The 26,953-nt window shown below is 37.0% G+C and overlaps 2 protein-coding genes across 3 annotated transcripts in view; both read right to left on the bottom strand.

The window, feature by feature from the left end:
• Positions 1-26,953, bottom strand: part of LOC145305586 (mannonate dehydratase-like) — a 284,200-nt gene that overhangs the window by 157,308 nt on the left and 99,939 nt on the right. The window lies entirely within an intron of this gene.
• Positions 279-24,959, bottom strand: LOC145312722 (protein-tyrosine sulfotransferase 1-like). Of its 2 annotated transcripts, XM_080151976.1 has the most exons (14): positions 24,841-24,926; positions 22,207-22,278; positions 21,929-22,021; positions 21,503-21,558; positions 19,245-19,278; positions 18,041-18,156; positions 17,331-17,396; positions 5,742-5,830; positions 4,863-4,937; positions 3,702-3,752; positions 2,129-2,171; positions 1,863-1,906; positions 1,258-1,372; positions 279-811 (listed from the first exon to the last, which is right to left on the bottom strand). In XM_080151976.1, the coding sequence occupies exons 1-14, from the start codon at positions 24,917-24,919 to the stop codon at positions 746-748; spliced, it is 999 nt and encodes a 332-aa protein (XP_080008102.1). In that variant the 5' UTR covers positions 24,920-24,926; the 3' UTR covers positions 279-745. The 2 variants fall into 2 exon arrangements, with proteins under 2 accessions (XP_080008102.1, XP_080008103.1); XM_080151977.1 differs by lacking the exon at positions 22,207-22,278 and having other exon boundaries at positions 24,841-24,959.

Raw genomic sequence — 26,953 nt, 5'->3', positions numbered from 1 at the left:
CATAAGATCTTGAGGCATCAAAGTTAAACTGGTCATCCTCACATACATAAAGTAGGGGAGGTTTTATGCTAGCTAGAAGGACACTAGAGGTTTCCTCAACTACTGGGTATCTAAAATATTTGATTAGCGACTGTATCATTTGATATAAAAAAATTGCCAGACAAAGAAGTTGAAACATAACTCTATACTTCATTGTGTTGACAAATTGAATGCCTTAACCAAACTATTCATAAACATAATAATTTTGATGTTATTACATATTATGTAAAACAACCTCCTACATTTTGTAATAAATTTATTGGTACACTTTAAAAAATAAAATAAAAATATCTAGAGGGAAGTTGGTTGAACCAAATATTTTCATCGAAAGCTTTGGTACTATTTTTATTTTCTCATTTCAAACCAATATGTATTTTTATAGAGTACAACATTTTTTTTCGAAAATATTTTTTTACAGTTTTAATTACAGGCAAAAAACACATATATTTAAAAAAAAAAACACACAAATAACATAATCAAATAGACATATAGAAATTAACATAATAGATTAAAAGGACTCAATGTGAGGTATAAAATAGTCAAAGACAAAATTAGCATCAAAATTTTAATTTAAACGTGTTTTATTTAGTTTGTCCTTTTTGATAATAAAACAGATAAAAAATTAGGAATATTGACAGGCGAATTAAAGTAAGTTATATAGTAGTCAAATAGATTTACAAGTAAAAGGGTGATACAAAAAAATTAATTACATTGTAGTATATCCAAACTGTTTTAATGCAGCTTCATAGACATCAAGTCTTTTAAGAATTTCCTAAAACATAATATTTTATATTTTGGGTTAAAAAAGGTGAACCAACTAAAAAAGTATAAAACTGGAGTGAATAGTAATAATTGATTTTATGCTATTATCACAGTTTGCTTTTTGTTTTATTTTTACACTAGTGCCTGTGCCCCTAGAGGCCTCTAGGACCAGGTAAAATGTTTTCTTTTCATTCTAGTAAAGATCAGCTGTTTACTAATATATATATTTTTTTTGTTTTGGGCGAATTCTCTTGGGAGGGTGCTGGTATCCACCTCAAAAGTAGCTTTCCCAGGACCAATGAAAAGCTACTAACAGTCATCCTTTTACTTTATTAAAAGTATATCCTATGGTTTTTTAGATAGCAGGGAGGAGGGGGAAGCGACCCCCCCCCCCCCTGGAAATAAGATTTTCAGGAGTCTTCCCCCCCATGGAAAAGGATTAAAACTGGTTTTTACCTGTGGTATATTTCCTCTCCATTGAGACAGAGCATCTTTATATACAGGTTGTACAATTTGATCAGCTGTGCTCTCCTTATGGCTTGTCTGTACACCTGACATCTTCTCGGAGTGCCTGTACAAAAAGTACAATTTGTGTGTACATGATGTCGATCATCTTAAAGTGTCTGTGAATGATTTTAGACTAGCTTTAACCAACTACAGAATTAATTCGAAAAAATATTTTGGAATTTCAGCTCAATTTGGATGGCAACGCTTCTCAGTAAAGATGGCCTTTTTTATCTACCCACCAAATATATATTTATATTTATTTTGCTTGTTGGCTATACCTTATTCCTGATATTACACTTTGATCTCCCGGTTTAAGTTTTAAATATATGTACATAAGTATATGTAGATATGATTTTATCATGACCTTTTAATTTATGCATTTATGCATTAATATTCTACTTATTCAGTTATGACACACTACAAGTGTTAATGTTCGTTTGTTCCACTGTTTCAAAGCTTCGCTTTTATGGATGTTGTCATCCTTGTTTTATGGTGAAGTGAAGAAAAAGCCATGCTTCTTAATGTTGTAGATGTTCTTGGTTTTTACCTCTTACCTAAGAATGTCTGGTTCCCAATCAAGATTCAACCACTTCAAAACCTTATACAAAAAGGAATTTAGTTACTAAAAATGACACTGTGATAATAAGCAAAAGAGAAAATTTCTCTTTTTTTGTTTTTATTAGAAGAAAATAGTCAGTATTTTATAAAAGTACTTTCATTAAAATATGTATATGTCATACAAAATTGATATGTAAGTAAAATGTACTATTTTTGTTTGATTAATTAATACAAATGAAATTGTTATTTATATTAATTTTACCTTTTTCATTACTGGTCCTGTCTGGTTTATTAGATCTTCGTACCTTAAAAATTCAATAAAAAACTTAAAATATGAATTTTTCTTTAATAAAAAATCTGTTCTTTACATTTTTTTTTACACACAATCATGTTCTTTAATGCTTAATCTCCCTCTCTATGTCTGCCTTTCTTTTGCTATGTATGCATGTAACTGTATGTCCCCACCCCCCCGTGGACCCTGCGCGACATTCAATTGGGTCTTTGAATATTAGCCAATAACACTAATGTAAATATTAACACAGCTAATAAAAACAGAAAGTAGTTAGATTATAATTTGTGGTTGCAACGTTTGGACACTCAACTTAATGACCCAACCAAACAAAATTCAATAATAGTCCCCAAAGTTGTTGAGCCAACTAATGGAAAACGTAATTAAGGACAAGTGTAATAAACAGCCCATTGTCTCCTCCCTCCATGATCCCCTACAATTATAAGATTGTTAATTATCCTTGTTCAATGATAATTCTAGAGTCTAACGAAACAGTTCTTATAAAAATGTATATCGGAAATTTACTAAATATCTTGGCAATTTAGGAAATTATTGGGATATAAATATAAGCTAACCAATCTATAAAATGTAAATAATATGTATGAAATTCATAAAATGTAATAAAGAAATATTTATTTAGTGAAATATAATATTATTAGGCATTTTGACAATTTGAATATATAGTTTGGTATACATAGTTTACATATTCTTGGTAGAGTTAATTAATCTTGATCAACTAATAAAGGATCGGCAGCCGGCAGCGGCTCAGTAGTGATTATATACTTTATATACTTGCAAATTTAAAAAGCAGTTATTGAGATCTTAAGCTTCAGACAAAAAACTTATCACTATATGGTATTGGGTATAAGCTTCAAAAGGCGCTAATTTAGCAGATAAAGATTGTTCGATGACAATTTTGCTTTTAAAAGGACAGCAAAATACAGAGGTAGCTCTCTTGCTGTCTACCCTGGATCAACTATGTGATTAATGTTTTAATAAAAAAATATTCTAATTAGTTTTTAATTAATGGATATTAAAGTTACTTGAAAGAAGTTTAAGGACCATTAAAGAACATTAAATGTAAATTTGTCCTACATTTAAAAGGTTAAATAAAATCTAATAGTATTAAAAAAACATTTTGTAGATATACTTTTTCCTTTAAAATACCAACCTTTGTAGATTTATCAAAAACTACGTCCTAGATGCCTATAGGGGCCCTTGAGGGTGGAGGGTAATTTTTTTTAGTGGAAGTTTTTCTTGGGAGGATGTTGTTAACCTCCCCCAAACTAGCTAAAAACCTCCCCAAAATCTATGAGAAGCTACACTGTAAACGAGAACCATATCGGTTCAGTGGTAACAGAAATCCTACAGTACAGACGGACAGACACACACACACACACACATATAGACTGACAGACACAGATCCTGTTACTTTTTCATAACGATATCAAGATTGGAATTGTGTACTTTATTTACTACATATAAGAAGAGTTTTGCTTGATTTTGATCAGTGTCATATTTGAAAATAAAGTTTTTATATAGTTACCTTATTGTTTGACATCTCTCACTTCCAATACCATTACATATTTGATACATTCTATAACAGGAAAAAATTATATACAAATAAGGATGACAACATCCATAAAAGCGAAGTTTTAAAACGTTAGGACAAACGAACATTAACACTTGTTGTGTCAGGACAAAACAATCAAAATATAAATTTATAAAAGTCAAAACAAAATTGTAAGTAAAAATTGTTTAAAAGTACAGAATATTGTTTCTCGTATTCATTCGAATCCGGTGGATAGGAACCGGTTCTCATCCATACGAAAAAACTATGTCTAGCATCTTATTATATCCAGCTTTCTACGAATATAAAAATGTACAATCATAAGATTAAAACCAGTTTTTTTAGCCGGTGCCTTCGGCACCTCGGGGCTAAAAAACTAGTTTTAACCTTATAATTGTACATTCTATATCCGCGGAAAGCCGTTTATAATACGATGCGAGAAATAACTATTAAGAACAAACTGACATTTTTAAAGAGACGCGTCGCTTTCTAAATCGTACCTCAAATCGCTACTATAGAAACCATCATCCAAAGTTTGAAATCGGTAGGACAATTCTAACATGTCTAAATTAACGAAAAATCTAACGGACGTCCGATCCGACTCTAATTATAGAAAAGTTCGCATTTAAAAAGTAAAAAAGATTTTGATTAGAATCCCTAACTTTTATTATATTAAAAGATTTATATGTAAACATATTACACATTTTTTTCTAGGAACTTTTAATATGTAATCTAGTGCTTGGGTTAAATTGAAGTTTATATACTAAGTAACAGAATCTCTGTATGCATGTTTGTACTAAAGGGTCTCGAATACCGCTCAACTGATATGTTTCTTCTTTACAATGAAGCTTCTCATAGGTCCTTGGTTATTACTGTTTTCTAAAAGGGATATCCCACCCAAAAAGAAAAAAAATAGGGGGGATTTTACTGGGGTCGAATTCAGACCCCCATTACCTTAAGTACCCATAGAGGCCTCTAGGGGGCGTAACCGCTAGTATATAACAAAATAATAATTTTTGTTCGCTTAAATCCATGTTAAAAAAAGAAAATGTTCAATAACATTCAGAAATAAATTCATTCGTTAATCGCGAAACCTTTCCAAATTGAATTATCATATTAAATCTAAAGAAAACTTACCCGCTTGCAATTCTAGACCAGGATTTCAGGTTTTGTAAATGATCACTGTCAGAAAAAGGCGGGAAATATAATTTCCTAAAAAAACAAAAATAATAGGTATAGCAACTAAAATAGCATGTAAAGAAAAAAAATATTTTCACTTCTTTTTTCAACCATTTGTCAATTTGGTTATCATCTATGACTTTTTTTTGGTTTGTTGGTCTGATTGGATTTTATTGAAACATCTAAATAGTGCATTGCACTAGTTTAAAACTAATTGCTTTAAAGGGTGTTACATTCTGTTTAAACTCCAAAGAAGATTCTCTTAAAGTCAATGAGGCCCAAACCTATACACGCTTATTTTCATTGTTTTTTTTAAAAGCAAAGATTTTCTTTAATTAGGGTCAGTTTGTCTGAAACGAATACCTCTTTTAGTTAATTTAAACTAATTAGAATGTTAGAATGTCGATTTCAAACTTTGCATGATTATTCCTATGACAATCAGTTACGATTTATCAAGTGTAGCAGCTCTATTATCGTTACCAGAAAGTCCACACATCCATTTAAAACATTCTGATATTTCACTTTTTTTACAACATTGTTGTATGATAGAATTACCCTCATCATCTGATTTTTGGAATAACGATTCCTATTACAACAATGTACAATTTATAAGAGAAGCCTCTCTATAATTATGAACCCATATATGTAAGTATGTCCTTAAACAGTATCTATCCAGTTTTTAAGCATTTTTGCAAAAAAAATTACTTACAAGTTTGTTTAGACTCATTCAATTCAGTTCTGACACTCTACAAGTGTTAAAGTTCGAATGTTCTAAGAGAATCGCTTTTATGGATGTTGTCATCCTTGTCTCATAATTTTTCCAAAAGAATTACAAACCTTTTAACAAGAGAATGAGAAATAGCTCTACCATCTCTAACCATGTGGATTAGTTTACTGTTGGGGAAAACTGTGGCTAAAAATCCTCCCTAATTTAATAGATAACATTATACTTGATTAATATCTCTTTGGACAGTTGATTACAACTTAAGCCCAAGTTACCATTATGACATCCTAAATATTGGAGACAACCAGCCCTTTGATTAAACGACGTTTTTCTGGAAGTTTCGACTGTCTATTGTAATGACTTGTACCTGTTTTGGGCCGAGGCATTTCTCTACTCTTACTATCAATATCGCACAACTGGCAGCAGCAGGTTCATTTTGAACGTTATTATTTATAAAGCGGCTTGGAACGAGATTAGAACCCGCTACCTGTCCAGCGACGCTACGCATTATGCTACAGCCGTTGGTTTTAGACATAACATTACAATTTTCAAGAAAATATATATGATTTTATAAACGTATGGATGCCTTTCTCAATATGCATATTGTATATTCTTGTAGCTCTTATAAGTTTATGTACTGTTATTTTATCAGAACGTTGTTAAATCCTTATAGTTTACCTTCTAATAAAAAAAAATACTTAATAACATTGAGCTTTTTTATAACAAAAAGATAACTTATTAAATGAGATTAAGAAAATAATATGTTATAATAGCATGTTAAAGAAAGATAATATGTAATAACATGTTATAATAGCATATTACATCCCAAGAGAGATAGTGTGGTATTCGGCAACCGTGAGCCATGCCTATGGCAACCCTGACCTGGGTTCGGGGAAGCGAGTCCTGGGGAAGGGGTCTGCCGACCCCCTCCCTATGCCTAAAAATTAATGATAGATTCTGACAGCCGTATTATGGTTAAGCTGTATTGTTAATTCCCCCCACCCTTTCCAGGGATGGGGGATCATTATTGCCCAAACTGACTATTGTATATGTATTATATTGATTCTGTTTTATGATTATTTATTCCTATCTGTGTAGCTATTGTTTGTTGTATATAAAGTTAGTAATCCTTAGACCCTGAATAAAGAAACAACTGAATAGACTCTGTTTATTATTTAGTGATTGCTAGAGAAGCGTAGCTTCTCTATAGTATAGGTGTCCACGTCTGTTCACACTGCCGTAGTCATTTGAACTCTGGTGTCTGCCATTTATCCTAGGCGGATACCACAACTTTTGGTGACAGCTGTGTGAGATTACGGCAAACCACAAGTGTAGAGCAGACGCGCAGCTGAGGCTAAGGTACTCCCAGCAGTGAAACTGGCAAAACTGACACAAGCAACCTGAATTACCCACCCTGGATAGCAAGGTCTAACTCTGCATCCGGCAGTTGTGGAAGCGAAACCTAGCGAAAGACCACTAAGTGTGGCGGAACCCGAGCTGCGGAGAGTAGCGAAATCGGACGAGAGACTGCGGAGAGCAGCGAAACTTGACGGAGAACCGCGAGAAGCGCCGACATCTAACGGAGAATTGAGCGCTCAAGGGCTGAAACAGGCCTGCGGACGAGCTGAAACAGGCCAACTAAGTGTAAACGGCTGAAAATAGGCCAACATTTACTGCAAGAGATAGCAGGATTCGAACCAGCGGCGCTGCAGGAAGGGACATTCCCTGCCGCCACCAGCCGGATTCGGATACACGGCGCTTCAGGACGGGACATTCCCTGCCGCCGACAGGCTGAAACAAGCCAAATAGCTGCGAGCTGCGAGCGAACATACGAGTGTAGTGTACCAAGCAGAAGAAAACTACGTTAACTCCAAGTATCCTGAGAGGCTACAGCGCAGCCAACCATCTAGAAAAACAGATATTATATCACATTGTAGGGATTACCACCCTAGTGTGAAGGCTGAACAATAGATTTATGAGCAAGGATTGGTAAACAAATTTGTTGTGTATTGTGATAAAACTAAAAATAGAACAGGCTTGGTAAGCAAATCTGTTGTGTATTGTGATAAAGCCAAAAATAGAACCTAGATGTAATATAACAATACATTGATAAACAATCTAACCCCCCAAGCCTTCAGCACAACAAATACACCCCTTATTCCAACGGAAGGGGAGGGGCCCCCATCCATTGAAGAAAATACAATCGAGGTGACATAACAATAAGCCCAGGATTAAGGAAAGGGCACAATTACCTCACCACACAGTTACCTCAAACCTACAGCACCCCCCCCTCTCCATAGGGGGAAACAGACGGTTTTACCCCGTCCCCCTTACGCGCTCCCCCTTCCTACCCACACTTGAATAAGTCCGCCCACGGTGTGGAGATAGCGACCGGGAGAACAGAGCGACATTTACGGGTCGCGCAGCAGAGCTCGGGACGCATAACAAAATTCAACGGACAAATAAGACAAAGCGGACCAATGAGAGAGCGGGTTGAGGGATAGGTGCGCGTTTTACCTGTGTGCGCGAATCTGCCGGTGCGTAAGCGCGTTGCAAGGAAAGGATATTTCACGCACACACACACACACAGGAGCGGAGCTACTCCATAGCATCCAACAGAGATATTTTTAGAAAAAAAAGACTTGCAAGCTTCTCCCTCCTATCTATAGTGTGATAAGGAAAACCCAATCAGTTCCTGACAGCAGTTCAGACCCTCAACAGCTATCTACCCCTACCAGCCTACTCTACCACTCAGAAAACTAGTGACAAGTACTTTAGGTACACCTAATTTAAATCTTTGTAGTTAAACTACCAACCTAGTGATAAACAGTGTTGGCTGCTAGGCTAGAAAGCCTCAAGTGTAAACCATTTATAGTATTGACTTAAAACTTCGTGTCCCGCCGCTGAATCTTTGACCCGATGGAGCAGCCGCAAGCGCCAGGAGGCGACCAGCTCCAAGGATGGCTCCAGGATGATCCCCAGCCGGCTCCAGCCGAGTACCGCAAGCTGATGCTGAGTAACCTGCCGGAGTATCGAGGACCGCCCAAGCAATCCTGGAATTCCCACATCCGGAGACTCGAGATGTCATGGGCGGCTTACCGTGTGCCTCCCCATGACACACTAAACCGCCGCAACGCCCTTTTACTATCCCTGGCGGGGCAAGCGGCGGAGATGGCCTCTCATCTGTTTGGCGAGGCAGGCCAAGCCTTGACATACGAACAAGTCAAGGCCGAGTGTGAAATGTTATTTCGTCCAGCCTTTGAATCCCAGACTTTGAAGCAAGCCTTCAGGGATTATAGGCAACACTCGACAGAACCTATACAAGCATACATATCCACAAAGTGTGCCTTGTATAGGGAGGCCTATAGCCATGAGGACCTTGAATTGTTGATAGACGAATTAAATCGTGGCATTCGTAACGCTAATGTGAAACGTGAAATGATGAGTCATGAGATCGCCTCGGTACCTGAGTACACGAGGCGAGCCATGTTTACCGTCACAATGATCACCAAGCAGCTGAAGGAGGGTGTGTGCCTAGTGGACGCCACCGACGGGCTCACGGGATCAGCCAGCGTCCAGTTGCCCCAATATGATGAGTCGGAGCCAATGGAGATTGGCGCCTTGGCTCCGGGTCTCCACCAGATGGGGAAGGTCGCCCCAGATGACAAGATTCCAGGTCGCTGCTACCGCTGCCATGGGAAAGGCCACCGAGTCCGAGACTGTCCGACGCCTATGGAGGTCAGCCTAGAAGAGAGACGCACCCAGCCACGCCGTGACCGTCCTGCCAAATGCGACCGTTGCCACTATGCCGGCCATACGGCGGCCGAGTGCAAGGCCGACTGGGACCAGGTAGCCGGCCGGAGGCGCGCCGCTGACAAGGGCGCTCCCCCAGGAAAGCCCAGCAGAGTAGCCAACACGGAAGGGAGCGCGCCCCCAGCAACACTCCAGCAAGCAGCCGCCCCCAACGCAGCGGGCCGAGCCGACGGAATGCCGCAGTTTGGAACCGTCCCAGCTAGGATCAACGTGCTGGGAGGAGCGGCTGAACCCAACCGGGTTGGCCTGGGCTTCAGCCTCAATCACCTGGGGCCGGAGTTCGTGCAGCCCACCAACATTGCAGAGCCAGAAGTCTTGAGGCCTCAAACCTTCAGCCTCAACATGATGGGGCCTGCCAGACCGAGTCTACCCAGCAAGAGTGGAGGGGCGCTACCCAGCGCCACTGAGACGGTGTACGGAGAGGCCCTGGCGGCCGCTGAACAAGAGAGGCAGGAGGCGCTAGCCAGCGCATCGGAGTCGATGTATGGGGCGCCATCCGGCGCCGCCACCTGCGATGACTGGGGGGTGCTATCCAGCGCCCCCACCCTGGTGCCTGGGGCGACAACCGTCGCCGCCACCGAGATACCTGGACCCTGGAACGAGCCAGCAGCCTCAGAGGGAGGGGTGACATCCGTCACCCCCAGTCAGCCAGCGCCACCAGCCCGTAGGGAGAGCCCAGCCATACACCATCCAGCGCCCACTGCCAGCCGAGGGAACCCAGCTGCCCACCATTCCCAGTCGAGCCAGGATAAGTTAAATTTGACAAATGTAATGTATCCAAAATATTGTAACCCTCCAGCCTTGCCTGTGCCTCCCGCACCAGAGGCTGGGGAGATTGAAATTTGGGGATATAAGGACTTGCCTGTGCCACATGCACCTGAGTTCCTAGGGCAGGGGAGGGACGTAATCCAGGGCGAGCCTGTGCCACACGCACTACAGCCCCATGCCACTGGGCATGCCATGGACAAGGGAAGGGACCCCTTGGGGCTAGGGGAGCCGACACCCAGGCAGGCGCCAGTCGCCTGTCAGTCTGTCATTGGGGAGGGTATCGGGATGCCCCGGGCACCCAAAGATAACGCTCAATGGAAATTTGTATCTAGCCAGGAGCAGCCCAGCAGTGTCCAGCCCCAAGAAGCAGCCGTGGTCCGAGCCGAGGATCCCCAGCCGCGTGCGCGAGGTTGATGGCTGTCTGGTAGATTCTCACACTGGTGGATGGTTTTGTGGGGACTACTGCTCGCAGCCGTGTGGCCTACAACGAGCTACGTCCTGGTAGGGTGGGACTGTGCCAACCCCACCCATGTCACAGCCTACAACAAGGAGAAGATGTGTAGCACGGAGCCGCTACACCAGGAGGTGCCCCTGGGCCATGAGGTACATGTCCTGCAGCAAGTCAAGATTAGAGAAACAACGGGATATAGCTGTCAACTCACCGTGTCCCAGTGGACATTTAGGTGTGGGGTATGGGGTCACCTCAAGGTGACCTCGGTCCCAGCCCTCATGAGGCCAACCAAGATTGATCCAGAAACGTGCCGAGACCTGGCCAGGAACCGAGTCTACATGCTGCCAGGCAAGACCCAGCCACTGACGTTTCAGCTGAACCATCCCCTGTTCTTCACCCTCGATATGGTGGGCGCCTTGGTCAACAGCCCCGAGGGGGTGGGTTGTGAAGGGGAGGACGTCCATTTCGAGGGCCAGCTGTACCGCAATGAATTAGTGCTCCAGGAACGACGGTTGCTGGTCAAGGAAGAGACCTATGTAGTTGAGAATGGACGGGTGGAGTCCCAGTCTGACCACCTGACCCTAGAATGTCCCCATTCTGAGCTGTCCTGCATCACTGGGGAGGCCACCTACGTGTGGGACCACCTGGGGAGGGATTGCCCCTTGAGGCTGATTCGCAGCCTCCAGCCTAGTCTAGTGATGGATGCGTTCCTGGTTGACCATCAAGCCCAATTCTTCATCAACATGACCACCCCCACCTCCATAGTGAACTGCGACTTTGAGGCCCATTCTACCAACCACCCAGCATTGTTTGTGGCAGCTGACCCGGCCGCGGCAGCGCTGCCCAGAGTATCGGCCAGGGATGTGGATGTCCCCCTGCAGGCCCAGATACATGCAGGTTACATTGGATTTACCCTGGAGACTCGAATGAGAAGCACCGCGGCAGAAGAAGTAGCGGCCAATTGCTGGAAGCTCCAGCAACTAGACCCGGCCCACCCGGTGCGTGTCCAGGGGAGCACGTTCTCTGTGCTGAGGGGAGATGTACTGCTCCAGCTTACCTGCCAACGCAACAAATACGTTGTCCGTGAGAGCAATGAATGTTGGGACAAGGTGCCAGTGGAACCCACAGGATTCGTAGATGCCGTGACAAAGGTGTATAGCGGCCACGCCACCAAGATTCCCTGCTCCTCCACCTACCCCCTAACTGTGCACGCGGAGGAAGGCTGGATAGAGCTAACCCCCGCACCTAAGAAGAGGCCACCCCTCGCTGGATACGCCCAAGCAGCTGCTGACAGAACCCTTGGATGACTTTAGTTCGGGAGGCTTGTATTCGCAGGCTGAGCTGAACGACTGGCAGCAGCTGCTAGCGTTCCCAGCGTATAAGGCCGCTATGCTGACCGGCCTGTCATATGGCTCATGCGTTCAGCAAGGTAGCTGTTCAGCCACCGGAGACCATGGGATCGTGTCCTACGATATCGACCGACTGGCGGAGGAAGGAGAAGCAGCCCTGGATGTCTGGGCTGGGTTCAGACAGGCTATTCACGAGTGGGGAGATGTCGTAGCCATACTGTGTTTGCTGTTGTTGATTCTCAAGCTGCTGGGAGACTTAACCATCATTTCCCTGGCAGCCGCACAAGAAGGTGTACGGGCCGCCATGAATGCGAAGTGTTCCTGTACCACCCAACCTTGTATCGTAAGGCCTTGGCCAGGGCCAGACTCACCCATGCCAAGTCCCGGGACTTTTCAGTAGACTGGGATGCCATTCCTATCGGCCGGGAAGCAGCCGAGGAAATGGTGTCCATGCAATCAGCCGATAGTGGGAATGACCGCCCAGGCAGGCCTGGACCACACTCTGGAAAGCCCCGCGGTCCTTTGGGAGGCCAGGCTGTCGCTCAGAGTGTCAACCTGGTAGCCAGTGCCCCAGCCGCTGCCAACAACAACCAGAATGCCCCGCTACTGACCGGCCCCGCAGCGGCCGTACCCCACGCCAACCTGACACCTGCTGGCGCCGAGCTACATGTCCAACAAAAGCCAGCCTCTACCTTCTATCCCACGTTGGGAGCCCATCAGCCCTGAAAATCACCACTAGGATTCCATTGAATCATTATCGCTTGTATATACTTTAGCCCTAAGGAGCGGGCCGAAGGCCTCAACCACTGTCGGAAGTCTGGCAGGGAGACCCCCCTCCCAGCCTTCCGAGGGGAGAGTTGTGGTATTCGGCAACCGTGAGCCATGCCTATGGCAACCCTGACCTGGGTTCGGGGAAGGGCCAAGGGCCCTCCCCCGAGTCCTGGGGAAGGGGTCTGCCGACCCCCTCCCTATGCCTAAAAATTAATGATAGATTCTGACAGCCGTATTATGGTTAAGCTGTATTGTTAATTCCCCCCACCCTTTCCAGGGATGGGGGATCATTATTGCCCAAACTGACTATTGTATATGTATTATATTGATTCTGTTTTATGATTATTTATTCCTATCTGTGTAGCTATTGTTTGTTGTATATAAAGTTAGTAATCCTTAGACCCTGAATAAAGAAACAACTGAATAGACTCTGTTTATTATTTAGTGATTGCTAGAGAAGCGTAGCTTCTCTATAGTATAGGTGTCCACGTCTGTTCACACTGCCGTAGTCATTTGAACTCTGGTGTCTGCCATTTATCCTAGGCGGATACCACAATAGAAAGACAAGAATTAATGTCAAATTACATCCCTAAATTGGGCCAAGAACACATCTTGATTCTTCGCAATTAGATACACGATAATTGGAACATTGGGCTATGACTGTTTAACATACATAAGGTCCTTTCTAATTTTACTGCAAAGGTAGAGTAATGGATTTATTATTACTCGGATCTTACATCAGATTATCAAATACTATAATAAAGTGAAACTTGTAGCTAGCAGAAATAATGATTACCCCCATCCACCCAATTTACCCAATTCCCTCCCCGCCTACTGGATGAACAAACTGACCAATAAGTGATGTCCAATGTCCATGTTAGCAAATTTACGACATTTTTTCCGTTGTCATATATCCATTGGTTGATTTTATTTTTACCCCATTAAAATGAAAATAAATATTAAAATGGGCAATGTTTTTCTACATACAGCAAAATCTGTCCTCCCCATGCAAAAATTTACGTAATTTACAGGGGGGGGGGGGGGTTATTGTCAGCTATCATTGGGATGGAATAATGCGTGCAGATATATAAAACACATTATACAATCATATCAATTTTCTAATATAAACATAAAGAAATATTGAGTAATATGTCTTATAATAATGATATGCTTGGATAAAACAACAAGAGACATAATATGCTAGATGATGGAAAATTATTTCTTCTCTTGAATTGTAAAATAAAACAAGGATGACAACATCCATAAGTAGCGAAGCACCAAAAATATGTATAAAAATTTAGATATTAGTTGTCAAAAGCATGTATACTTGGAGAAAAATCATGAAACCTTTTCAACTTTATTTTTAACATCTATATTTCAGTACTATGACTAACAGACTGACGGTCAAAGTAAATTACATACTGGATGCTCAAAACAACGGGAAATTTAATTTTGATATTTTTAACTACAAAAATTTTAAAAATCGGACCATAAACATAAAAGATATGAGGAAAAATGTGAAAAATATAAAAATAGCCAAAAACCCGCAAAAAGGCAGTCTGACCGCCATTTATGTTTTCTTGAAACGACAGGGAATTTAATTTTGATATCTATAACTGAAAAACTTTGGAAATCAGACCATAAACACCAAAGGTATGAAGAAAAATGTGAAAAATACAAAAATAGCCTAAAACCTGCTTAAGGCAGTCTGAATGTCATAATTGTGTTCTTGAAACGACAGAAAATTTAATATTGATACCATAAACACCAAAGATATGAGGAAAAATGTGAAAAATATAAAAATAGCCAAAAACCCGCAAAAAGGCAGTCTGACCGCCATTGATGTTTTCTTGAAACGACAGGGAATTTAATTTTGATATCTATAACTGAAAAACTTTGGAAATCGGACCATAAACGCCAAAGATATGGAAAAAAATGTGAAAAATACAAAAATAGCCTAAAACCTGCTAAAAAAGCTGTCCTACCGCCATTGATGTTTTATAGTTAATTGTGCTTCTTAATATGTTGTCAAATGTTGTCAAAAAAATTCAGTCTTTTATCTTTTATAGGACCCGAGAAAATCACGTTTCCCCCAAACTAAGACGGACATACGGACAGACGGACATTTCAAATTATAGAGTAGCTTCGCTACTAAAAAATATGGGTGAACGTTGATTAATATTACGGTTTCAATATTGGATGTAGAATATACATGGATATTATGACAGGGGTAAATTGTCGTAACTTTTGGTTGCTAACATGGAATTCATTTGTTGGTCAGTTCGTTCATCCAGTAGGAGGGAAGTGGATGGTGGGTATTGTTATTTTTGCTGCTGCCATTTTGACTTTATCAGAGGACATGAAAATCTGGTGTAAGATCCTAGTAATGATATATCAATAATTTAAACCCATATCCGGTTTATAGTTCATTATGATGTATTTTTGTACAGAAATCTGTAATAGGGGAGGAGAAGATTTTGCTTTTTAAGTGAAAAAATATTTAAACCTTCTTACTAATATTCTTTATTAGGTTTTTCTGGATGTATAATTTATTTTCATCATTCATGATTCTATATTTTTTCATCTTCATAATTTATTTAAATACATACATAAATACACTGTTGTGTATTGGTAGAAATACTGTATTTCTATAAAGAATTTTGTTAAATTTTTATCACTATACTTTTAAAAAGCGAAGCTTTTCTATAATTAGGGTCGGTCCGTACGTCCGTCCGGAACGAATTTGTTACTTTAGGCATGTTAAAAGTTATAAGCAAAGCATCTCTATAATCAAGTCCTAAAAATGTATTAATGTAAGTATATCCACCATAAACATCATCTAGTATTTCAGCCGTTTTTCAATAAATTTTTGTTTCAACTTGTATACATTTATATTCTGATTATTCATTAAATACTCTCTACAAGCGTTACTGTTCGTTTGTCCTACCGTTTCAGATATTTGCTTTTATGAATGTTTTCATCCTTGTTATTTTATCTTTTTGTTAATTCTATCTCGATTCTATTTAAGAATAAATTACAATCATATCTATAACATATAATACAAAGTAGAATGATGTCTTTACGTCTGTCTGTCCGTCCAGCCGTCCCTTAAAATCTCGGTAACCACTGAACCGATCGGATTCTACTCTTCATGGAATATACCTACTGGTCCTGTGGTGGTTTTAGGCTATTTTCTTGGGGGGTGGGACACCCCCAACCCCCCCCCTCCTAAAAACCAAAAAATTCCCCCCATTTTTTTTTGAAGATTTCCTTGGTCCTTTTACGAATTTCGCCTTAATTTTTTTTTGATCACCTCTTGGGGCAAAGCCGCTAGTATAGTACAAAGTAATATTTCAATAAAAGTAAACCACGAATCATAGAACACAAGTTAAAGTACTTGTTTTTAATCATAATTTTAAAAAATAAATGGAGTACTTTAATAACAAAAATACTAAAAAAGAATCTCATAAAGATTTGTAATTTTTCCTAATACACAATAATACATTCGTGTGTTTAATTAAGTTTTACATAATCATATTGAATTTTTAATAATCTGGTATTTATTTCTATAGGTTTATGCAAGAATTTTTATTGTAAAAATTTATCTAAAAACTTTAATATCATAATAATATTTTAGAAATATAAATTCCGTAGTTTTTAAACTGAACCTAAAGCATAAAAATTCAGGGGGATCTAAAGTTGTTAAGCCAACGAATAAGAAAACGTTATTATAAACCTTTGGGGACTTGTGTAATAAACAGCCCATTGTCCCCTCTCTTTCTTAGAGAAAAATTAGAAGATGATTAAAATCCCGCCACAGATTATGACGTCATACGATAGAATAGCCAATGAGAGGCCAGTATACACTGTAATTGACCAATGGAAAAATTATGCTGGCCTCTCATTGGTTATTTTATCGTATAACGTCATAATCTGTGGAGGGACTTTAATCATCTTTAAAAACTAATAATCTTTTTATAGATAAGTCAAACATTTTGCTAAATTCAAACCTGCGTTCTATTACGCATGTTACCCAACGCAGGAATCTTTATGGATGAGACAATGGACGAAATGGTGCATATACCCAATAATTATAAACAAACTTTCCCCTTAAGTAGATTGAAATAATCGGTTAAAAAGTTTAGACAAGACAAGTAAGAATAAGACTTCATTAAAAATACTCAAAGGATTTGAGCCAACGATATAATTTTGTTTCCATTGCATTGCAATGAACAGTCCAATGAGTTAGAAAAAAAGTTACAAACTTGCTACAACTTATCATAAATGAGTTAACTGTTGGACATACTTAATGCATCATCCGGATGATGGAAAGAAAACGAAGTAGATGGGTATCGTCGTATTTTCACAGTAGCTTTTTTCTATTTCTAGCCCTGTTTGAGGCTCTAACCCTGCAGGGCAATCTTTAACAATTACCTAACCTAACTCTATTCTTTTAAAAGCTACTATGAAATTACGACGAAACCCGCTACTCCGTTTTCTTTCCATGATCCCAAATATTTTTACTTTTGGATTCAATCATTGTTATTAACCTGTGTCATAAGAAATGGTTCTTTGATACAGATGACCGGGGCTGGTTCTCCATGTCGGGCAGTTATCTAAACATGAAAAATGTTGAGAATAGCTATAAAAGCCATTGCTCTAAAGGGATAAGACAATGGCCAATAAATGAATGTACATACTTAATAATGACACACAAAATAACCCCTTCTGTAGATATAAATTAGTGGTTAAACGTTCGAAAACTCAACTTAATAAACCAACCAATGAAAATTCTGATAAAGTCCCCAAAGTTGTTAAGCCAATGAATAAAAGAATTAAAAGTAAAGGGGGGGGGGGGGGAAGTAGCATCAAACAGGTACCTTATAATTTTAAATGATTAAATTAAAGTATACAAATTTGTAATAATAAAATAGGATCAAATAATTAAACACACAAAAAATATTTATTTTAAGCTATGACTAATATAAGGCGCTCTAATAAAATCTTGTTTAATTTTGAAATGGCCACTATTTCAACAATTTATTTAGATTTTAATCAATCTCCTATCAAGAATTAGGTATATGAATGAAGCTTTACAAAGTGTCTCCAAAAAATCAGCCCTGTGACGTCATAAAATGAGGGATTATCCATCTCTTATTTTAGGAATTTCCTTTCCAACTGCTCCTTTCATCCCTAATTTTAATGACGTTACACGGCTGATCTTTTGAGACACTTTGTAAAGGTTCATATGAATGTTTACCTCTAAAAGAAAAGCAGTGACAGCCTTGTCAATAATCTGTTGAGTAACCCCAGCTGCCTCGTTTCTCTCACGCAGCTCAGGGAAGTTACTCCACTCGTAGCGTAGCTTTAATACGTCTTAACAAGGATAACGGCGTTGCTACAAAATAATTAATTACATACATAAGGTCTAATTTACAATAGGTAACAGTAAACCTTTTGTAGCATTAGACCTTTTTAAAAGCGAAGCTTTTCTATAATTAGGGTACGTCCGTCCGTCCGTCCGTCCGTCACGGATAGCTTTTTTTCGCTAATTTAGGCATGTTAGAATTGTCCTATTGATTTCAAACTTTGCATGGTGATTCCTGTAGTAGTAAGGTACGATTTAGAAAGCGTAGCAACTCTATAATCATTACCAAAATGTCCGTACGTCCATTTTAAACATGTTGATTTTTTACTTTTTTAACAACAAATTTTTATGTGGTGTAATAATCCGATTGATCTGATTTTTGGTATATTGATTCCTGGGACAACAAAGTACAATATTATAAGCGAAGCAACTCTATAATCAAGTCCTAAAAATGTAAGTATGTCTATAAACATTATTCTGTATCAAGCAGTTTTTCAACAATTTTACTTACAATTTTGCTTCGACATTTATACATTTATATTCTGATTATTCAGTTCTGACACTATACAAGTGTTAGTGTCCGTTTGTCCTACCGTTTCAGTGCTTCGCTTTTATGGATGTTGTCATCCTTGTTATATTAAAATTAGCCTTAACATTGAAAACTTAAATTTTTTTCATGAAATACATAATATTTTTACATGGCAATAGTACAAAATTCGCCATTATCAACACTATTAGATAATTTATTCATTATAAAAAATAATTCTCAATTCTTTTCCACAAAATATAATGATTTGACTTTTGAAAAAAGTCTAAATCATCAATTTTAACTACTTCAAATTTTAATCTAGTTCCTTTTGGTGCAGATTAAATTGTTTTAAAAAATAAAAACTGCTCTATAAATCAGTTATTTCTGTCTACCACCCTCCTCCAAGCACTAAACACTCGCTCTTTTATCCCTTTTATTTTTTATTTTAGTTGTCAATTGCATGTCTTTCAGCTTTTTTAATAGTCTATTTTTCTAAGCTTTGCTCCTATTGATGTAATTTTCGTTTTGATTTTATTTAACTTAAATAAAATGTAAATGTTTGTTTACCTATAAAAACATGAGTCTCTGGGCCACATCTTATCTAAAAAGTTTTACTTTACATTTTAAAATATAAACACAGAATAATATAGAATTGAAAAACATAAATAAAACAGTGAGACTTAGTAAATTATTGAGTACTAGTGGCTGCAGAAAATAGCCTAAAACCATACCCAGACTTTTTTATAAAAAAAATAAGATAACCTAAAACCAGGGATAAGGGATAGGAAACCTGGCCATAAATTAGGTCTCGGCCTGGTTTTGAAAGGGATCATGCAACTTTTACCATTTGCCTAATTTAATGACCTTACTGGCGGACGGCTCATATTGGCTACCACTCTAAACCAATAGTTTTCTGTGATTTGGGCTTGTTTTGTATCAACCAATCACCAATTGGCGGAAATTTTAGAAGCAGACAATCTAGAAAAAATAATGATTTCGTCTGCTACGAAAAAATAAATATAAATGGTGTTAGATCACATTAGTTTAATTATTAAATCTGCTTAGAGTTAAACATTAAAAAAGGGCCACATAGAAAAAACAAAAATAACGGGATTATTTTTTTGGAAAGAAGGTAGCTACGAATTTTCATTTGGTAGTTTATAAATTAGATGTTGTATTTTGAATTTTAAAAATTTAGTACGGAGTTGATACAACACCTTAACCCTAATTTTTGTACAATACAACACAGTACAGATATATCATTACATTATATCCAGTATAGTATCCAAAGAACTTGATAGAATGTTACCCAAGTGCATATTTATTTATTTATTTTGAATTTTAATTAGCAATGAAATTTTCAAATAAAATTTTTACTCTAATTTTTACTCATTAATAAAAATGCAAATAATACAAACTAAAATCTGTCTGAGGGAAACCCAACGATAGCTTTCTGACAGTTCAAATTACCAAAGTAAAAGATAAAAAATTTTGGGAGAGAAAAAACTTCATTTTAACAAAAGCCATTAATATATAGGTTTATAAAAAGTTATGTTTTTTACTTTAAACTAGCTACCTGAATTTGATTCTATACTTTATCTACACACACACACAGCTTTTTCATTAGCATTTTATACGAACCACTGCGCTATCCCAAAACTGGTTTATTAGGCTAGAAATAGGCCTAGGCTTGAAATAGGCCTGAAATAATATTTTCCTACGTTTCCCATCCCTTATCCCTGCCTAAAACCACCTCAGGACCTATAAGAAGTTTCATAATAAATGAGAACCATATCGTCTCAGTGGTTAGAGAGATCCTTTGTTGCAGACAAAATAAAACTTATTACTTTATACAATAGGATATTCAGAACAGATATAGTTTTATGAAGTGCTTCACCGTTTGTGAAAGATCCGACAAACAACCAACCCTATATGTTATTGTTGCTTATGTTTAAGGCATTCTCCCTACTCTGACTATTAATTTATTGACAAGAAACAAATATAATCTTATCTTAGTGTTTGTTCAAAAAGAGTTGAATTTCACAGGTTAGAAAGAACCCATGAATAACAAGACTTTTCATCTACAGTTATTCTATGATATGTTATGTAGATATAATATTTGAGTTTTGTTTTTCTTTGATGTTAAAAACACATTTGATATGTTTGAGATTCTAAAAATATATTCAAATTGTTTTAGAAACATATTTTCTTTTATGTGAAGAAATCTTTACCAAAGTCTTGAAAGTGACTCTCAACAAGGGCGTGCAGAAAATTGTATACCCCAATACCCCCCTCCATCATACCCCTTTAGTGGTTCAGCGTTTTCTTTTATTGCCGAATTAAATCAAAATTTCAGGGTGTTTTAGCCTTTAGCTGTTCTATCTACTTTGATATACAGGAGGGTGCCAACCTACATACCAGGTATAAGGTATAACCAACAAGCTAAATAAATATAAAATAATATTTGGGGGGCAAATGGAGAGGTCGTCAATTTTACGATGTGTTGCCCCCCAAAGACAGCTGAAAAGCACAAAGGTTTCGTGATTTTTTTCCCGAAATAATTTCATTGTTGGTATAAGCTGCCTACATACGCTCGTTGTCGGGTTGGTAATAGGTTCAAATCTGGGCCCGACACCACGTCATAGCTTAAGACGTTAAAAATGGTTCCTAATGCTGCTAACTCAGTTACGCTACAAAAATAATCAAGGTAGAGGGAATGCCTTAGCCCAAAATAAGCACAACCCATCAACATGATCAGCTAGGAATTCTAGGACAAAAGTCGTGCAATCAAAGAGTTGGTTAAAATTCAGGTAAAACTAGCATACCTGAGAGTGGACATCCAACAGAACTCGCATCAGAGTTGTTCCTGACTTTGGGACGCCTAGTTGAGAACAAGAATATATTTAACATATGATAACAATAAGCAAATGATCTCTGTTCTATAAGAATAAAAGAGATAAAGAATTGGAACGATAAATTTATTTACCCCTTCTGTACATTTAGCCTTTCTGATTATATGTTCGGACACTGCACTACTAGCTTGAAACATACCACTGTAAAAGACTTACAGGTATCAAAAGATTTTGATCCATTAAATAAGATAACATGGCTACAAAACAATGGATTCCAGTGTAAATTTACATTCCAGTGTCCCCTCCTATCCGACAAAAATAATGAATGACTTCATTAATATTTTCTGAAATTTACAGCACGTTTTATCTTATTTCTTCATTTAATTACAAAAAAGTTACCTCCTATAAATACAATATTAGCAGAAGAATTAAATATTTTGCCATCATTTTCAACTAGATGAATACTTTCTTCTACACGATATTTGGCTTCTTCTAAACAGATAATTTACAGGGATCTAAAGGGATAAGACAATGGCCGACAAATTGATGTACATTCCTATTAATAAAATACAAAATCATCCCTCTGTAGATTACAATTAGTGGTTAAAACGTTTGAACCATAAGTCCCAAAAATTTTTAGGGCAACGAATAATAAAACATTATTATAAAAGCTGGACCTGATAACATCCCAGCTGAGGTCATGAAAGCAGACCTAGACACATCTGCTGAGGCATTCCTACCTTTGGTCACTAAGATATGGAATAACTAGAGTTTGCTCGATATAACTATCTCCCTATTGGCTAGTTTTCTATATGCATATCTATTTCTCAATAAATCTATTTTCCTCACCCGGCATTACTATTTAAAGAAAGTAAATATTTAATAATTTAAATGATTTTAAAAAGATTTTTTAAATTATAATTTTTTCTTTACAATACCATCACCAAAGGGTTAATATGATTACTACAATTTTAGTTTAATATTTGAACACACAAAGTGTCGCCACAATCGAATTCTTTTAAAACAGAGTTTTCTTAAATTTATTATATTATAAATTTAGATTTTCTTTTTCATGATTAGAAATTAAATACTTCAATATAATGTAAATAGCAACATGAAATGAAAAAAATGAATTTATTTTTAATAGAGTAAAATAATGGGTCTTATCGTTCTGGCCAATGGGATTTTATTATGGATTATTGGAGCACTATAAGTTTTAAACATATATTCCTTGGAAGACTTGAGCTCATTTATAGACATTTATTTCCTATATAGATCTGACATGGATCTTGATGCAATACAACAGGCCGTTTTGTACATGTTAAAAATTAGAAGATTTCATTAAATAAAAGTAATCGCAAATATACCTAGTAAATGAGTTATGCCCAGAGGACTGGAAAAATGGACATATCTCAATACTGGCCAAAAAAGGAGACTTGACCCAATGTGGAAACTACAGAGAGATAATGCTTCTTTCAGTACCTGGCCGTATCCTTAGTAAGATTCTTCTTAATAGAATAAAGAAGAAGGTTAATGAAAAGCTAAGACCTAATCAGGCTGGATTTAGACCAAACCGTTCCACTATTGATCAGATAACCTCTCTAAGAATCATCATAGAGCAATCCAAGGAATGGAACTCTGAGCTTTTTGTAAACTTTATTGACTACAAAAAAGCATTTGATTCTTTAGACAGGAAATCTCTCTGGAAGATCTGCCGACACTATGGCATTCCAGAAAAGATAATCAATATCATTAAAGCTATCTTTCATAAAGGAGGTGGAAATGTTATGTACAAAGGTAAACTATCAACCTTTTTTGAGATTGTAACAGGTGTCAGACAAGGATGCCTTCTCTCTCCCTTCCTTTTCCTCCTTGCCATTGACTGGATCATGAAGAACTGTGAAAGCAATGATGGCATTCGCTGGCAGTTATTTGGCAATCCCAAATATTTGGGAGATCTGGACTTTGCTGATGATATTGCTTTGTTAACAAGCAATAGAAGTCAAATGCAAAGAAGGACTAACATGATAGCTGAAACTTCCAAGAAAGTTGGACTTGAAATAAATGTTCCAAAATCTAAAATACTCAGATTAAATGCAAACTCCAAAGAACCAATAACTATTGGAAACCAAATTCTTGAGGATGTTAACTGCTTTGAGTATCTTTGAAGTAAAATTGATGATGCTGGAGGCACTTTGACAGATGTTAAAGCTAGAATTAACAAATCTAGGACAGCCTTTGCCAGCTTGAACAAAATTTGGAATTCCAACAACATCTCCATAAAGACCAAGTTAAGACTTTTCAAGTCAAATGTTCTCTCTGTTTTGATGTATGGGGCCGAAACTTGGTTCCTAAACACAGCAGTGGTCTCCAAGCTACAGACATATGTCAACAAATGTCTTAGGAGAATCCACAAGATCTTTTGGCCAAACAAGATCACAAATGCTGAGCTTTTAGAGCGCAGTGATATGTCAGACATCAAACTGACAATAAAACAGAGGAAATGGAGATGGTTGGGGCACACTCTAAGGAAAGGGCATGATGATTTAACCAATCAAGCCTTGACTTGGAACCCTTTCACAGGAAAAAGGAAACCAGGTAGACCAAAAACAACCTGGAGGAGGGAATTCCTTGAGGAACTGAGAGAAAAGAATTTTTCATCTTTCAGTGGAGCCTCTACTGAGGCCCCATTCAAAGATAAATGGAGAACCATTGTGCGTGGCCTACGCTCTGGAAAGAAGAGATAAATGGCGATGATGATGATAAAACTTTGGGGACTAGTGTAATAAACAACCCAATATCCCCTCTCTCCCTGTAATTTCACAAGAAAAGAAGCTACGCTTAAAATTATGTTATCGGTCTATGTCTGTCATAAAATGAAAGCAAAGGCAAACATAACTAATACTACCTATATACTTAAACTAATGCTTAATTGTTTCAAGTTTTAAAAGATAGCAAGAATATGTCATAAGGAGATATAAAATTGCTGAACAGAAGCCTTTTTTCAGAAATTTGCAAAAGTAATTTTTCTTATGTTTATCTATCACTGTATCTATCGTCAACGAGCTCTGAATTCAAGGGGGGGGGGGGGGGAGTGGAAAGAGTAAAAAAATAGCCTTAAACCATACCAAGAACTAGATTTAAACATTATATATTATAGTTAAAAATGCCATCCAGGGAGCTATATAATTTTTTTCTAAACGGTGAACTTATTCAGTTCAGTAGTTAGTAAGATCTTTATATAGCACAATTAAATTAATAGCTGTAGCATAGCTACTCTATAAATCACTTCAATATAAATTAAATCTCACCTCTGTTAAAACTTTGAAGCCAAAGAGCTAAAGCAAGAATTGTAACAACTGTTTCAAATTTAATTCTATACACAAACATATTAACATTACAATTCTTTTCTTTAGACTAAGTAAATTTTCTATTGTTTTACTGCCTACATATGTTATTGGTTTAAACAAATTATATAATAGATAGTGGAAATATCAGTACTTTTTTAAAAAGCAAAGCATTTCTGTAGTTAGGACCAGTCTGACCGTAACAGATAGCTGTTTTCCATAATTGATTTATTCATGTTTAATTAACTTATCCAATTTGCATGCTTAGATTGATTAAAGAGCTTAGTTTTTAAAGAACAAATTTTTCCTTGTTATATTATTTACTTAAATACCTTTTCTTGTGTTTTAACAAATTTGTAGCACATTTACAAAATTTTGCTTACAAGGGAAAACATTGTATTTGAAAAAATCCACTTGTTTAAAATAAACATATGATTTTGCTAACAAAAAATTTTTTTTTGTAAAGGATGGTTGAATCTATGAAAACTCCAAAAAGTATAAAAATTTTTAAAGGCTCACTTTTTATTAAACTTCCAACATCGATTTTTAAAAATATTTAGTTTAAAATTTTCATGCGATAGTTTATCATTACAAAATAAAATTTTTCAATTCATAAAACTAAAGGACCGGCAATTTATCTCGTATTGCAAGATCACAAAAATGACTTTGATGGTTATTCTAGGCAAAGTAAAGGTCATAAGAACCCCGCAGGGTTAGAGTATCCCTTACAAGCTAAAACTGTTTTTTTTTCTTCAAAATAATTTAGAATAATTATAAGGGGGGAAGGCTTTGTTTCGGGTATTAATTTTTTTACTCAAAATTCTTTTCTGTGAATTTCTAACTATGGTAGTAATCAATAATCATATAAATGGTAATAAAACGTTGTATTAAATCTATCCATTCACAATATAAATATTATCTCCTATTGCTATATCCCTGAACTAACATAGAGAGGAAATTCATAATTTCCTAAAGGAATATTGGATACGCTGGTTTACGTCCAGGGTTAGGTAAATTAATCTATAGTATAGATGAAAATACTACCTTCTCCCTTTTTCGTCTGCTAACAAATTGTTTTCTGCTGCTTGGCTGTGTTAATAACTCCTTACCAGTGAAGTGGTTGATTTTTAAACACCCAATTGAGGGTAGGCACAAGGTCATATTGCGATAGGAAAATACAGTTATTTAACCTTTTCCAATCTCTAGTGTTTTACTCAAATTTTAAATTATTAAAATATAATATAAGCTTTCTCTAACCTTAATGTGTAGTAATAAGGAAGAACTTTCTGGTAATGATCATAGAGTATCTACGCTTTTTAAAATGTATACATCGCTAATAGTATTATCCTGTAAAGTTTTAAGATAATAGGACGAGTTAAAAAAACTGAATTAACGATCAGAACCTTACGTTACAAAAAAAAATATATTAATGGAAGCTCTTTATAGTGCCTACAAAAAATTTCGCCATACAATACAAAAGGCCAATGCTTTGCCAATACACGGAATAAATTACCAATGGCAGGTCATATACATTTTAATTGACCAAAGGCAAGTATGACGTCTTTTTTTGGGAACTAAAAATGTTTCAAAATAATGTTTAATTTCGTGGTAAAATAGCATATTACATATGTTTACCTTACTATCCAAAAAATATGAATATTGTATTATACATACTATGTAAATACTCTTTAAACTTGACCAAACTTAGATACGTTTTATCATCAAAAGTTTTAGTCAACAAAAGATAATTCTATTTGATTTTAACATGAACTTAATATAAGAGTAATTATGTAAAAAAGTATGAAAATATCCATAAAAGCGAAGCTCTAAAATCAGAAGGAAGGACAGACAAACAATAACACTTGTAGAGTGTCAGAACTTAATAAAATAAGCATAACATTAATTCTAAGTCTAAACGAAATCGTACATATTTTTTTTTGCAAAATTAAATAAATACATGATATTTTATATTAAAGACATACTTGAATTTTTTATTATAGAGACGTTTCGCATATAATATTTTACTATTACTATAAACTATTATTGTATTATAATAAAAATCAGATGAATAAGATAA

The sequence above is a fragment of the Acartia tonsa genome, chromosome 2, assembly GCF_053477335.1.
Source record: "Acartia tonsa isolate MP-2025a chromosome 2, ASM5347733v1, whole genome shotgun sequence".
NCBI lineage: Eukaryota > Metazoa > Arthropoda > Copepoda > Calanoida > Acartiidae > Acartia > Acartia tonsa.
The sequence above is the reverse complement of the archived record's forward strand: the minus strand, read 5'-3'. Positions and strand labels throughout refer to the sequence as shown.

Coding starts and splice junctions, on each gene's coding strand:
- LOC145312722 (XM_080151976.1), bottom strand. CDS start 24,919: ATGTTTGTGTATAGAATTAAATTTGAAACAGTTGTTACAATTCTTGCT. Junction 22,279..24,840: donor GCTTCAAAGTTTTAACAGAG/GTGAGATTTAAT, acceptor TCCATATCTTAG/TGACCAAAGGTAGGAATGCC. Junction 2,172..3,701: donor GAGAGATGTCAAACAATAAG/GTAACTATATAA, acceptor TGAATTTTTAAG/GTACGAAGATCTAATAAACC.